This window comes from Argopecten irradians, chromosome 2 (assembly GCF_041381155.1).
Source record: "Argopecten irradians isolate NY chromosome 2, Ai_NY, whole genome shotgun sequence".
In the NCBI taxonomy this organism is placed as follows: Eukaryota; Metazoa; Mollusca; class Bivalvia; order Pectinida; family Pectinidae; genus Argopecten; species Argopecten irradians.
The window spans coordinates 17,414,129-17,430,477 of NC_091135.1; the positions used below are offsets into that span (position 1 = coordinate 17,414,129).

Below are 16,349 nucleotides of genomic sequence, written 5' to 3' on the forward strand. Positions count from 1 at the left end.
TATTAAAATGAGATTTACATAAAACATCGATTAGATGTATTTTGTATTTCAGACAGACATAATACAACAGATTGTTAAAAACCTTATAATTGAACTGAAAATATAATATGTGTTCAAATCAGCGGACAAAAATCTACAATATTGCCTATAGTTATAACCTCGAATCAACCAAATTAAACAATAGCAAAGTAGCTTTTGTAAATACAAGGTTTTTATATTAAAGGTTTTCTTCAAGATGCAATTTGTTTTTCAGCCAGATTAAATTGAAAAACAAATAACTGCTTTACGAAAATGGTACTAATCAACGGGATAACATGACAAACTGCTGTGGGATATCCTTTATTTTGCGTTCCTGGAAGACAAAAAGGAGGATTTGTCCTACGCTATGCAATTACATGTAGTTCTTAAATTCTTATTGTTAGGTGAATCAAAATATTTTCTTTGAAATGCAATATACATTGTAGTTCTTTATCAAATTGAAAAATAAAACCGACACAATACTACAATTAGAAATCCGATAAGAGGAATGTAGAGTATAGTATGCAACTAACATCTGTATAATACCCCATATTTACCTCTTTGTTGGAAATAGTGTTAGTACCCGCTGACTGAGGTAGCCTCTGTTTGATTGTCCGAATAGCCCGGCTTCACTTGTATAAACATTACATTTTCATTTTTCATTTCAACAAATTTCATAATGAGATCTTATGTCAAAAGATTTGAATAACATGCGAAGCCTATATAAATCCTTACCTTATGTGGATAAAAAACCTTTTTATGAATAATTGTATAACAACAAAACATAGAGAAGGTAACTAACTAGGTCAAATATACATACATGTATTACATACATACACCCACACATACATTGTATCATTACACACACTTACAAACTAACACATACTTTATATGATTTATGATATTAAATATGAAATATGTGGAATATAATGTCCAAAATGTGTAAAAAGTTTTGAGAGTTGATAATTCCTCGAATATTCCTGATTATTTCCTTAAGACAATAAATTGCTTGAAATTTTCCTCATCCATTTATGTTGTTTTCTACAAATGGATTCTGATGAGTTTGCCTGGGAAGCAGTCCCTCAACAAATACAGCAAAAACTTATTTCCGTTTAAAAAAAAAAGCAAGTAAGAAACACAGAGTTATTAAAGTGAACAGTCGGGCAAGGATGTCTAAAGTCGGTAAAAATGGTATGAATGTATCCAGTATAATTTCTTAGGAAATGGAAAAATAAAATCTCTCGTCAAAATCTGTCTGCGTATGAAGAAATTAATTTAAAGTATGGAAATTCTAAAATGTCCTCCCGGCTCACTATGTCCGTGGTTACATTTCCACGCAGCCTCGCTTTCAATGCTTTCAACTTTTCTTTACTTTAATGGTCAGAACTGGGAAACTAAGCAGAACTTGACCGTCGTATTAATATGTGAGAACTTTTGGAAGGCCAATGAACGCATTAAGACTGGTTTTCTTTGCCCGACTATTCACTTTAAAGTTATATTTTTCACAATTTAATTGTATATTTCATAAAATTAACAGCATGAAGAATTTGAATTATACTATAAAAGATAATTATATTTAGGGGAAAATGACAAAGTAACAGTAAAATCTTCCATTGACCCTTTAATTCACGTAGTACACTGTATCTAAAAAACGTACGAAGATGAAAATGTCACATAGTTTGTATTGTAACCGGAAACATGTAACGACCGACATAGAAAAATACAATAAACATGTTAATAATATGGATGTTAAAACACACAAAAATATACTTACGAAGAAATATTGGTGCGATTCGACTATTGGTGAAGGCTATATGTACTAGAGCAGAGATGATGTGAAACCAAATGTAGAAGCCCATTGCCCCTCGTTGTAAAACGAAAACGGAACACAATCATCAGTATATCACTTATAAACGTGTTCCACTGATCTGGTTGTCTGAATGAACTTTGACCTTTGCTCAGTTGAAGTGAATGACTTTTCACATTCCAGTGCCATATGTTTATGAAGAGCAGGTGCACTCCCGTGGTACCACGTGCGTTCAGCCAGTGTATTCCGTTAGTGAGAATAGCACTCCCAGTGACAGTTTGGTACACATATATCGTTTAAGGCAATCCCAATGATTTAATGTATTTTATGACAAACAAAAACAAATTAATCTAACATAAACACAAACAAAGTCATTACGTTTATTAAGTACGACGTTTGTACGTCATTCGTAATCGTGGTTTTCATAGGAACCGACATCAATAACACTTTTTATGTTGTAAGTTCCATACATACATGTGTTTCATAAAAATGTTTTGATATCTTTTTATTCAGATCGCCACACACTCACACACACACACAAAAAAAAACTTGCAAAGCAAATGTTGTTTTCGTAAATATGTTTTCTTAACCTATTTTCATATCTTAACTACATGTACTGTAAAAAACAAATATGATTTACTTCGTATATATATTAGACAAGTAAAGGATGGAATACTGATAGACAATTACAGCATAAAATCAATAGTTGTGAAGAAAAAACCTCCACGAACGCAAAAACGAGAACAGGAGTTTTTAAATTGGAGCAATGGAATAGGACCGATATGTCAACAGCTATCTGGGTCAGTAGAGAAAGGACGAACCATAGCGTCTACATGGAAATGTCATGTCACTGCCATCTTGGTAACATCACATTTCCGGATCTCAGTCTGGCCACCTAGGCGGCGTGGAGATCATCAGGTACATTATCAAAAGTGTCAGTATGTCATTCATGGCAATCTCTCTCTCTCTCTCTGCGGGGTATTAAATCGCGATTTTGAATGGACCCGCGAATTAAGCGAAATTAAAACCCACGCGAATATTAGAAACTATAAAGTATTCAATTAATGATATCGTCTCTCAACTTTGAATCTTCTGCATCTTCTGGATTTTGTATGTTTTGTTTCATGAGAGAATCTCAAGCAAAACCAACTCTGTAGATAGAATGTTAAAATTGCACCATCTGTCCCATTGCATGACGCAAAAGGCGACTAAATTTGGTATCTTTTTCTCGCGGGTACCTGTATCAAAATATGTTCATTTTTCAAGCATTGAAAGTTGTATTGCTTGTAATTTTCACAATCACAAACTCTCATAAAACATACATGGCTCAGATCCATGAAAGCACCAATATATACTATTGACATATAGAGGTAAATGTCTTATGAAATAATACGCGTTTTGAAAGAACTGCCACAGTCAACTCCGTGTTTCAAACTTTCGGGTAAGGCCATAGTTGTGTTTTTTTTTCTCTGTTTTGCGTCCTTTGGATTCTCAAAAACCTACCAGCCAGCAAGGAAAAAAACAAACACGAATAAAAAAAAACCACGGAGCCCACGCTATGTCTGGTATCTTACATTTTGACCAGTTTTATTCTTGCAAGTGGTAGAATAGACAATATTTCATAAATAGTCTCCGTAGTACAAAATGGAATGCAACAAACATATTTCAACATTAAAAATATTAAAATTGCCAGAATAAAGTATGAGAAAATTCTGTTTTTCATGGTGTCTGTTATAACATTAATTTATTAAATGTATTTCCATATAATATAGCCTTGATAAAACACATTTAATAACAATTTTATAAATTGTATTGAATTTGTTTTTTTTTTTTGCGTTTTTTTTTCATTAACCCAAGCTGTTATAACTGTACTACCACACAATTACAAAATCGACGTACAGTCTTTTAAGAGAAATCTTCAACATATTATTTGATATTTGGACATTTATTTCAATCAAAAAAGAAAAATGTATGTCTATTACACTATTTGACTAAGAAACAGAGTGCAAAAATACATGTAGGCAACCTACAGGTGTTCAATCAGCGATGTCTCTGGTTCAATCAAATAAATTAAGGTCGAGATTAAAATACTAAATTTAGTTTTTTAATCTCGACCTAAATCAAATATAACATATAATGTATACCCGTAACTCGGCCAATGTAACCCTAGGATAACATCACCCTATGCAGTCATCAAGTCAGGACCAGCATGCAGTGATAAACATCAATCTCAAGCTATTATGTGGTTGAATCCGCAAAATTATCAAAGCTTCCACGATTTGATACTGCTCCTTAAAAATATATTATACAGCTAGTTCGAGAAGTTTAATTAATGTGATAATGGTGTCCAGTCAAGTATGTATAATAATATATGTATGGAAGAAAACAAAACTCTAAAATGACTGTAGGCTAATGCAAATTATCCGTCATAACTCACTGCTGCATTTGCACAATAAACATGTTATCCAGTCATATAACACAACCACGTTTGTTAAAATATATAAAGAGTCTAAAACATCTTCTAGTTCTAGAGACATTCAATCGTTTGGGAAAAATAATCAGATTACATTGTATAATGAATTATACTTGTCAAAGGGATTGTGAAATGGACATATATATAGCTCTTTTGATATCCATGGAGTCGTCACTTATGTTAGAAGCATAATACAGTTATTTTGGCCTACTAGTACTCGACAGTGGTGTTAGGAGCATCACACGTAGTTCTTGTGTCCGAGAACTTGTCAGTGATGTTAGGAGCACCAATCAGTTCTTTTGTATTTCTATGACTCGTCTGTGATGTTACGATCATTATAAAACATTGGTAGGATCACCATAAAGCTGTTTCTCGTCCCTCTATAACACGTCTGTGATGTTAGTTGCACCATTATTTGCTTATAATGCTCGGGTCAACACAAGCTGTTTCATCATTTGAAGTCCCATTAGCTATTTTAGGATCAACAACAATTCCGTTTATGCATATTACAGAGTTATCTGCCCTTGCGGGTAGGTATTGATTGTGACGTCTTGTGTTTGTGAGCGTAAATGTCATACGTTTCGGAGAAAACGACGTGAATGATTGCGCTCACATAATAATGACGTAACAATCGATACCTACCCGGCTAACTCTGTAATATTCAAAGACGTAATATTAGTACCATGTGACGTCTCGTCACAAATGTTACGTTACAATGCAGCTATGGTTCGTCGGTGTGGTTTGTGAAAAAACACATGTTAATGAACAATGACCTTTAGCCATGAAATTAAATGGGCAAACAAATTACAACAAACTATCTACATAGGCTACGTTATAATGCCGGATTGTTTTACAACATAAACCCAGATTTAACCAGATTTAGATCTAATTTTATAATACTAATGAGGAGGATGTCTTCTAGAGTTGCGACTGAGATCCTTTAGGAATATAAGGATGGGTTATAGCCAATATTTTCTGTGATATCATTCCATAACTTGAACCACAAGGTTACAGCTGATGGAAGGGATGACTTTCTGTATAATTCCGTCAATCACCTCATACCTACCAAGTCAATGTCCTTGCCTAGTACCATAGTTACGAATATCGGCTATACTTGGAGGTATTAAGTCATCAGGGATGCGATGATGAAACATATCAAAAAAATCAATTTATAATTTTTCTTCTTTCACTTAATAATTACCAACCAATTTCAGCTTCAAATTTTCGATTAGTTAGCTTTGTAGCACCAGTAACTATCCTAGCAGTTTCCTGATATCCAAACATTGGTTTTCCTACACAGAGCATGTTTTTGTAAACGGTTCGATGCTTGTTTGATGATATTTTATGTATTGGTAGCCCAACTACACTAATTAATTAATATAACGTCTAGATGTTTATGAGACAACACCTTTTCTATATAACAATGTTTCAAGTAAATATAAGAATGATTAAGAGTTTCGCTTCTTCTAAAGACAGTCCAACATTAAGATTTTTAGAATGAAAATCTACTAACCATAATCTAGACCATTGATTGACTATTTCCAAATAATTATTAAGACGTTCTGCTGCCATTGCAGATGTTTAAACTTATACACGTACATAAATTGAAGTGTCATCACCAAAAATATAAATCAATAATAGATCTAATTTCGTTATATAAATTAAAAAATGCAAAGGTCATAGAAAAGAACCCTAAGGAACACTATTATTAGATAGAAACGAAATTAGACGCTGTCCCATCATTAACAACCTTTGTTTTCTAATCGATTATAAGTTTTAGAAACAATTTATAACTCTATCGGTCAATCCAATAATATATAATATATTTGACATTCAATAATTTCATCACTAAGTTAATAACAGGTTTAAAAATTTGACAGAATTGGGTCCAAAAAGGGTACAGACCATACATTAAGTCCTTTAGCGCATGATTTACTTTATAAGTACTATGCGTAACTATATTTTTATACAAACGAATGTAAAGCATTGGACAGGTGGGTTACAGGTTTTGCCAGGTGTCCGAAAGCTTGCGTTAAAAAATCGGCCAGAACAGATGTGCCGTTTTACATGCCTAAAAAAAGTGCATCGTATGTTTTTCATTGACCTTTTTGAAAAACCGATATACATTGTACAATGAACACCTTCCCTGTTTTTGACAGTGGAAGTCACTAAATAGCTATATACTTATATAATTATATAATTATATCATTAGATAACACATAATGAAGACTTATCGGTCGGACTTTTTACTCCTTCTTTATGTTCCCGATTAAAAATAATGTTAATGTTGTCATATTCAAATTAATTTTATTTCCAATGTTCCCTTAAAACACCGTACACTTCCTTGAGGATACTTGACACTACGTTTGTAATTTATTGCATCGAAAAAGAAACGAAATGAAATACAGTTTATATCACAGGGGTCTGAGAATTAGTTATAGATTATATAGATATGGACCCACCAGACACAGGGGTCTGAGAATTAGTGATAGTTTATATGATTGTGGACCCACCTGGGTGCCCTTAGACAATATTTAGACGTTTTACAGGTTCAGATCAAGAATCGGTAAAAATCATAGTATATACATGTAGTATGTAGAGTATGATTTTTACCGATTTTTTTGGCTTTGCCCCTGAAATATCTAAAAATAGTCTGAGGGCACTCTGGTGGGTCCATAATTATATAGGCTGTAACTAATTCTCAGATCCCTGTGGTGTACATGTCTCAAAGTCACAGAATGAAGTGGACATTGAGTAATTGGACTATTGAACCACTAAGCCCCAGATATCAAACCTTTGACCGCAGACTTTATAGTGATTAGGATGGCTTCCCTAAGCTGTGGTCGATTGATAAGGTGTCCGACACTCTACTACCATGCCAGCTCCCCACTTCTGATAAATGTGGTGATTATTCACAATATTTGAACAAATGAGTGGAGGCTGTATTTCCCCTACAAAGTACAAACCAAATAGGAGTTACTGGTTACTAATTACGTACAGAAACATTTTAAAATCCATTACAAGAAGGACATAACTGGTGAAATGTAATGATATGCATGTTATACAATAAACCATCTTTCTTTCGTGGCTATTACTAGTTAATTTCGTGATTTCCATTTCAAAACAAATTAGTGAAGATTTACTTTGCGGATTTAGAAATTAATGGAAATACATTAACATATCGAGGGAATTATTTATTCGCGGAGATAATCTTTCGAAAATCTACTCCGATAGCGAAATTCGCGAAAGTAAATCGCACGCGAAAGAAAGTTTGTTTACAGTATTTGATTACAGCTGTATATATACTGGGTATATTATATACAGGTTTGGCCTCCCCGGTATTTATCTCGGGAGTGGTTTCCTAATGACGGTGAAATTGACACCACACATAGTCCCAGCAACTTGCCAATCAGTGGACCTAAGGCATGGTACACCACTAAATGTGTATCATGCTTACATGTCCCGGTGATGTTGACAAACAAAACAAAATGTTTCCAGTACTCGCAACTTCCTCAGTCAGACGTCCACAAATACGTACACTACTACTTTATTAGCTGTATACCAGCATCGCTCTATGCGAATCATTTGGCCATTTTTTTTTATATATGACTCGGAAAAATTATCAAATGTATGTATCACAATTTTTAAAGTTATATTTGCCATATTGAGCGAAATTGAAAATTTTGACATTAATATTTTTTTCAATTGAAAACGATAACGTTTCTATATATGGCCCTGACACCAGACTTAGACATTATGACAGATAGATGTCTGGTCATAATGTCTAAGTCTGGTGTCAGGGCCAGAGTATCTCGGGCTAGGCACAGACTAATTGGGAGAGGAAGGGCTGGGTTTTATAGGGGTTAGTGTGGTAGATCCGGGATCCTTTAAATCGCTATCTGTGTAACCAAATTCGACCAGAAACATCCTTTGGGGACGGGAAACACTTACAGTATGTAAAAATCTTGGCTCTGACCACCACGGAAAAGATACAGAGATAACTCTCCAGATTCTAGTAGTCACAGAGTTCTGCAAGGATTGTAAGCAAAGCCAAGATACATCTTTTGAGGAAGCGGATCAGAGCTTGCATCATTTAAGGCAATGGTTCTTCTGGTACATATGGTGGCGTATATGATATAGGGAGGAAAGGGCGTAGCAGAGGGGAATGGAATGTAATTCTTCAAAATCATTGAGGTAATATATGAAGATGATGACGATGACGACGACATTGTTTGGCTTCACAAACCATGTGAGCGATAAAGGCTGTCTTGTTCATTTTGTGCCCTTATTTGTCTGTGTAGTTGGTACCTTTAGTGGTGAATAACACAAAAAGCTCTTCTTGGTTCGTCAGTAGGAAAATTAAGTACGGAATGCATTTAATGTTAGGTTTTGCTTCACGTCCAATCAAAAAGAAGTGCACTTAGGCCTGCCTGCTCTCTCTTCTTTCGTTTCGTTTTTTATTTTTAATCTTAAGTCCCTCTTCTATATAGCATTAATATTACAATAGAAGTTCTCTAGGTCTTTTTAATTAGTTAATAAACTATTTACTTTGAAGGCCATGTCATCATTTTAATGCCTGGATGTGGTGGTTAGCCTAATTTCAATTCACTAGAAAATTGGTTATGCCAGCACATACTGCTGCTTACTCAATACACAGACGTCTGCTTCTGGTTTGATAAAATAGGGGTAGGATATTTTATTTTTCCAATACCAGATGCAGACGCCTGTGCTCAATATCAGAGGCGTGTTCAGGATGGGCGAGCGCTCGCTTTTGAACGGACAAGACCGGAACCATGTATAGGAATTTTTAAATACATATTTATTCTGATAATAGTGCTAAAACAAGTGCACGAGAGAGCACTATATCGAGTGCGCGCCCGAGCACCCACTGCCATTCAGTAAATTTCTTGTCGCGCCAGCGCTCGCCATTCTGAGCACGCCTCTTGTTGATACGGTGGCTGATTTGTGCCATTTCGTCTTTTCGTCTTTTCGTCTTTTCGCCCCGAAAAGACGAGAATTAAGAAACCTTAATTTTCGTCTTTTCGTCTTTTCGCCCCGAAAAGACGAAATTTAACAACTTTAAATTTCGTCTTTTCGCCGCGAAAAGACAAACACGAAAAGACGAAAGTGATACACGCTAATTAGCGACTTTGATTCTCGTCTTTTCGCCTTCAAAATTCTCGTCTTTTCGTCTTTTCGTCTTTTCGCCCCGAAAAGACGAAAATTAACAAACCTTAATTTTCGTCTTTTCGCCCCGAAAAGACGAAATTTAACAAACCTTAAATTTCGTCTTTTCGAGACGAAAATTAACAAACCTTAATTTTCGTCTTTTCGCCCCGAAAAGACGAAATTTAACAAACCTTAATTTTCGTCTTTTCGTCTTTTCGCCCCGAAAAGACGAAAATTAACAAACCTTAAATTTCGTCTTTTCGCCCCGAAAAGACGAAAATTAACAAACCTTAATTTTCGTCTTTTCGTCTTTTCGCCTTCCGGTCTGGTGTGGAAGTCATTTTGAAATCTTTTTATCTTAATATTGACTTAATTGTTCAATATAGAAGCATCAAAGTAGTTTATGATAACAATCGATTTATTAAATTGATAGTATTACAAGTATCTTCATCAATAACTAAGATTAGAAGTTTTAAAACAGAAGTCAACATGTTTGTTTACAGCAGTTACGTAGATTTCTCACACGTGGCATATGCCACGTGCCACTAACAGATTCATCATTCCGCAAATCCTTTAGCGTGATTGATACATTTTTTTAAAATTCATTAATATCTTATTTTTTGTGTTCTAATCGCCCTCTTTAGCAATTACGCTTATCAAAACATTGCCGTGTATATGTAAGGACCATAATGAACTTAAGATGCTAAACATAGCACTTACAGGAGTTGCCTCCCCTACACAACTTGGAAAAAAAAGTTGTCGGCGGGTATTATTTGAAAGCGTTTGAACCACGGATAAACTTGTTAACAAAATAATTTATGAAAGACAACTCGTGAAGACTTTGAGTTTAAAGGAAGGGCTTGTACCAAGAAATTGCTCAAATACAGTTAATTATAACAGTCAATCAGTAGGTACAATGTACTGTGTATTATTTGAAAAGACATTTTGACTACATACATGACATGGTCTTCATCATAATTGTACATTAGAAATTACATTATAATCTCCGTCGTATATGATAGATGACAAAGTATATTTGTAATTTGTATTTTTTTCGGGGCGAAAAGGCGAAAAGACGAAAAGAAGAAATTTTAGGTTTGTTAATTTTCATTAAATACATATTTATTCTGATAATAGTGCTAAAACAAGTGCACGAGAGAGCACTATATCGAGTGCGCGCCCGAGCACCCACTGCCATTCAGTAAATTTCTTGTCGCGCGAGCGCTCGCCATTCTGAACACGCCTTTATGTTGACCTCTTATGTAAGGCCAAAGAAATAATGTCTGTTTAGGATTACTCGACCGACCCTAATCCCCACCCCCCTTTTCTATGAAAAAAAAATCAAAGTCGGGATTTAGATCTCAGACTCTGGTTCCTGCCATTATTTTAGAGTGAAAGACACACAAAAACCAAAAAAAAAACTCCCGACCTACCGACCCTACTTTTTTTTGCCAATGTAACCCTAAACAGACATATTTTTAGGCCTAATGCGAGTATTTTACCTGTGTCAAGGTCGTTCATTTTACATATTGACTAGTCCTTTATCCCAGTAAGTTACAGAACCAAGTAACAATTTATCCTAGAAACAATGTATGCTCATTATTAGGTCTCTTGTTTGCTTTAATATCAGTTCTTACCGTCTAAATAGGGGAGATGTTTTTAAGATTTAAGCCTATTTGGCCCCAGTGGCCATGAATGAAGGTCAAGGATATTATTTTTAGCAAACTTTCTCAGTTTGAGAAGTTGATAATGTAAAATTGTGTATGACATACGACGGTTAAGAGTGTCGGACTCTCTCAGGGCTGTTCCAGCAAAACATTTATGGTAGAGGGGGAAGGCATTCTGAAATTTGGAGACCCACCGATAGAAGCGATTTTCAATTTTGTTGACCCCCACACATATCTATTTTTTTGTAAACAAGATCATGGTATAGAAGCGATTTAATTTTGTATTTAGCTCCGACATCTTTTTGGATTGACATATTTTGATTCACTGTATATAGTGCAGTGAACTATTGTTTGATGTGCTGCATCTATTATGAAATTTGTATAAAGGAATAGTCTTTCTAGAACCAGCGGAAAATCTACTAAAGATACCGAAATGTTGCACAAGGGTAATGCAAGAGTAGACATTTAGACAGTCACACTTGCGCTTGTGAACTGCCACTTTTTCCTCAACTTACATAGTAATACAAGTGAATTCAAATAAAATCTGTTGATTACAACAGTATTTTGCCAGAACTAATCCATTGTTTCTGTGTACCATTACCAAGTTTGATTGAATATAATATGTTTTAGATAAATATTCTGCCATTATTTTATCAAAACACCCAGAAAATAAAATAATTGTTTTTATTGAAGATTAACAACCTATTAGTATTGTCAGAAATTAACATTTTTCTCAACAGTTATTTTGCAGTCAGGATGACTGACAGCATTATAAAACACAAATTTTGCATTTATTTCAAAAGGTTACAAATGCTTCCGATAGACCCACCCACAGAAGTGATTTTATTGAAATGCCACTTTGGCACAGAAGTGATTTTTTTTTTTTTTTTTTTTTTAAAGTGCCTTCCCTGGGTGCCATATATGTTTTCCTGGAACTGCCCTCAGGTGGACAGTGATGGACAGTTACAGGATAAAGCACTCAAAACACAACAATGGTGTTTTTCTAATTTATTATATTTTATCAATTAAAATGAAATATGGTCAGATGATTAAAATGAATTGTTTACAATATCTTTTCATACCATTTTTTTCTGAGATGACAATTCCTTATCCTTGAAGCTACCGGGTACCCAAATATATGGATATGAATTATATAATAAAAAAGGAATATTTTTTTTTCGTAATTCATAATCGATGATAACTTTTTAAAGTTCTTTTTTCTTTCAATGTTTTCGTATCTGTATATTATTTTTCAAATCTAAAACAAATATCATCTAATTAATTAAACTAAGTCTTATTGACAACAAACATGATACAATGAATTTCACTCTTGAATAATCTATAATAATCTACACACACATTCACACAACTTATTATACACAATCATGATTAAATTGTGTGTTGAGTTCTGCTCTGCATCACAAAACACACCTCTCGCTGCACATGAGAAGGAGGCCTCCATAGAGAACATCATAGCAGGCAAGTCCCTGTTAATGGTTGTGCTCTCTATGTCTCAAACTGATGTCTTTTTGGGATTAACACTATCTTCATCACATAAATGCCTGGTCAAATTGTTCATCATAAATGTCTTGGTTATCCATTTGGGTTTTCCATTTCACTCAAACTTCCCTAATATATCGCTGTCCCGAAATAAAAAGTAGTCCTGAAACAGATATCAGTGAAAAGTTATTTGTAAACAATAAAAGAAAATGGTTATATCAGGATGTTAAACAATGACCTTACATTTATTGAATGGCTTTGATTCCAAGCACATTAATTTTTTCCTTAAATTACATACAACAGATTAGATTTTTATTACTGCATAATTTGAAAATTTGGCTCCATTCTCAATGGCAAAGGCTTTAACATTTCCCTGTCGGTGTCCTCCCTAATCCTGTGTGGTTCATTAGTTTAGGCCTTACCCTGTCCTCACTAACCCTGTGTGGTTTATTAGTGTAGGCCTTACCTTGTCCTCCCTAACCCTGTGTGGTTTATTAGTTTAGGCCTTACCCTGTCCTCCCTAACCCTGTGTGGTTTATTAGTTTAGGCCTTACCCTGTCCTCCCTAACCCTGTGTGGTTTATTAGTTTAGGCCTTACCCTGTCCTCCCTAACCCTGTGTGGTTTATTAGTTTAGGCCTTACCCTGTCCTCACTAACCCTGTGTGGTTTATTAGTTTAGGCCTTACCTTGTCCTCACTAACCCTGTGTGGTTTATTAGTTTAGGCCTTACCTTGTCCTCCCTAACCCTGTGTGGTTTATTAGTTTAGGCCTTACCTTGTCCTCCCTAACCCTGTGTGGTTTATTAGTTTAAGCCTTAGGGCCTTACCTTGTCCTCCCTAACCCTGTGTGGTTTATTAGTGTAGGCCTTACCTTGTCCTCCCTAACCCTGTGTGGTTTATTAGTTTAGGCCTTACCTTGTCCTCCCTAACCCTGTGTGGTTTATTAGTTTAGGCCTTACCCTGTCCTCACTAACCCTGTGTGGTTTATTAGTTTAAGCCTTACCCTGTCCTCACTAACCCTGTGTGGTTTATTAGTTTAGGCCTTACCTTGTCCTCACTAACCCTGTGTGGTTTATTAGTTTAGGCCTTACCTTGTCCTCCCTAACCCTGTGTGGTTTATTAGTTTAGGCCTTACCTTGTCCTCCCTAACCCTGTGTGGTTTATTAGTTTAGGCCTTACCTTGTCCTCACTAACCCTGTGTGGTTTATTAGTGTAGGCCTTACCTTGTCCTCCCTAACCCTGTGTGGTTTATTAGTTTAGGCCTTACCTTGTCCTCCCTAACCCTGTGTGGTTTATTAGTTTAGGCCTTACCTTGTCCTCCCTAACCCTGTGTGGTTTATTAGTTTAGGCCTTACCTTGTCCTCCCTAACCCTGTGTGGTTTATTAGTTTAGGCCTTACCTTGTCCTCACTAACCCTGTGTGGTTTATTAGTGTAGGCCTTACCTTGTCCTCCCTAACCCTGTGTGGTTTATTAGTTTAGGCCTTACCTTGTCCTCCCTAACCCTGTGTGGTTTATTAGTTTAGGCCTTACCTTGTCCTCCCTAACCCTGTGTGGTTTATTAGTATAAGACTTACCTTGTCCTCCAACACCACTTTGGTGCCACCATATTCGGGCAGTAAAACTCGGTCACCAGTCTTAACATTTGTTGGGATGATATTTCCGGACTGCAAAATACATTTTATTTGAAAAATGGGATAAACAGAAATAAGAAGGTATTATCAATTTATTATCTGTTTTGTCATTATAATAGGACAATTTTAAACTTAAAGACAATTTCATAATCTTGAGATCTAGCAGCAGTTCTACCTAAATGGTCTACCTAAAAAGCCACATCTGTTATTTAATTCAATATAACAGTTTTATTGCTGAGTTCATATAGCCATATGAATAGGGTCACCTGGGTGTAAAATCATTTTTTAACTTTTCTTTGATAATGTAACCACCACTTTAACTACCTTGTCTCTATTTCCTGGTCCAACTGCCACTACAGTGGCCTCCAAAACTTTTCCTGCAGATTTATCTGGAATCATAATTCCACTTTTTGTTTTCAACTCTGCAGCAAATCTCTCGACCAGGACACGATCGAACATTGGCAAAAACTTCTTGAATGCTGATGCCTGTGATAAAAACAAATTGTTGTTAGAACATATCTGCCATACTATAATATTACCATGATATTCTGACCCCCAAGCCTTCACACATTCAATTTGTGTATCATTTGTCAAAAAATAACAACACTAGCTGTCTGTCAGAGCCAGAGTAATTCTGTGTAGTTAACTGTCACTTCATTTAGAATCCAATAACAGTACACTGGTAGACTCGTGGCTTTGAAGTTAGGCGTCACTCTCTGTAATCTTCATAAGAAATATCTGCAGACCTCTCCGGTGATTTGTTAGTTTTTCTCTTTAACTGTCTTTAGGTTACTCCATGCAATGTTAGAGGTATAGCACGACGAGACACTTTTGATCATTATGTTGTGTCAAGAGGTTCTCAATACCTATGTCTAATATAGTTGGATTACCTTTAGGTAATTGCTATAACATGGGGGGGATATAACTGTAGCGGGATTGGACTGGGTCGATCATCGGTGACCAGGTACCTCAGTCGGTAGAGCACTCAGCTAGTGTTCGGAGAGTCCCGGGTTCGATTCCCGGTCTAGCCGCTACATTTTCTCCTCTTGTTTCAAAATTGGCGCCCAACTAAATAATAACCCACGTTGGTGGTGTTTGGAAGGGTCTTGTATGCCTTCGAGGGCAAAGACTTCCAGAAAGGAGGGAGGAGTGTAGCGGGGTTGGACTGGGTCGATCATCGGTGACCAGGTAGCTCAGTCGGTAGAGCACTCGGCTAGTGTTCGGAGGGTCCCTGGTCCGAATCCCGGTCTGGCCGCTACATTTTCTCCTCTCCTGTTACATAACAGTGAGATAACCCCTAGAGTATATATATAATTGAGAATGCAGTCTTGACATTTTATCAGGCAGATCTAGCACAAGTAATAAAATAATTTATCACCAGATTATGTTTACAAGGACAAAGTTTAAAAAAGGCTTATGGAGTTATGCAACCATTTACAATCTAATCTCTATGATGGTTCTGGAGCAAAATCATTAGGAACAGATAAAAGATAATACACACCTTAAATTATGCAATTTACTGGGATCACAAATGCAGATCATTTAATGGGCGTTCTTTATCATTATAATTTATCACTAAAAAATAATTATATTTTGCAATAAGACAGTGATATGTTACAGTGAAAGGGGAGTAATGGATGCTCCCCAGCCAATGCAATATCCTCCCACGTGTGTGACATTGAGCCGGTTTAAGAGTAGGACAGTGACAAGATCCATGCAATCATGCTAATTACATTTGCAAGTAACTAACAAAATAATTGAATATAATAAAAATACAAGAAATACTTCAGTTAAGTTGATCTTACCATCTTGAAGGTGATAATGAGCCCTGTGACGACCTTAGCTGCACTCAGTGTAGAACCGTCTGGAAAGTTAAACACATGGCATAAACAGGCAAGTGAGCATGCGTACATAGAAATTTCTAGCAGGAAATAAATATTGCCCTTGTTAGGCATATTTTTACATAAAGTCAAGATTAATGTTAACAGAAATATCAATAATATATATAATAACACCTTTGATTAATAAAGACTTTATCTGTCATTTAATACATAAATAATATATATTTTGGTGGTACACATTCT

General features: G+C 35.6%; 1 protein-coding gene across 1 annotated transcript; it reads right to left on the reverse strand.

Annotated features, from left to right (window-relative positions):
• Window positions 1-12,127: 12,127 nt before the first annotated feature.
• Window positions 12,128-16,235, reverse strand: LOC138314657 (10 kDa heat shock protein, mitochondrial-like). Its single transcript, XM_069255112.1, has 4 exons — window positions 16,071-16,235; window positions 14,590-14,751; window positions 14,209-14,298; window positions 12,128-12,797 (listed from the first exon to the last, which is right to left on the reverse strand). Exons 1-4 carry the CDS (start codon window positions 16,218-16,220, stop codon window positions 12,750-12,752), a joined length of 450 nt encoding a protein of 149 aa, XP_069111213.1. The 5' UTR covers window positions 16,221-16,235; the 3' UTR covers window positions 12,128-12,749.
• Between the last annotated feature and the right edge of the window lie 114 nt (window positions 16,236-16,349).

What these genes read in the sequence shown, in the direction of transcription:
- LOC138314657 (XM_069255112.1), bottom strand. Translation starts at nt 16,220, where the DNA reads ATGCCTAACAAGGGCAATATTTATTTCCTGCTAGAAATTTCTATGTAC. An exon ending in TCATTATCACCTTCAAGATG is followed by an intron (nt 14,752 to 16,070) that starts GTAAGATCAACT and finishes TTTTTATCACAG; the next exon opens with GCATCAGCATTCAAGAAGTT. An exon ending in AAGTGGTGTTGGAGGACAAG is followed by an intron (nt 12,798 to 14,208) that starts GTAAGTCTTATA and finishes TATCTGTTTCAG; the next exon opens with GACTACTTTTTATTTCGGGA.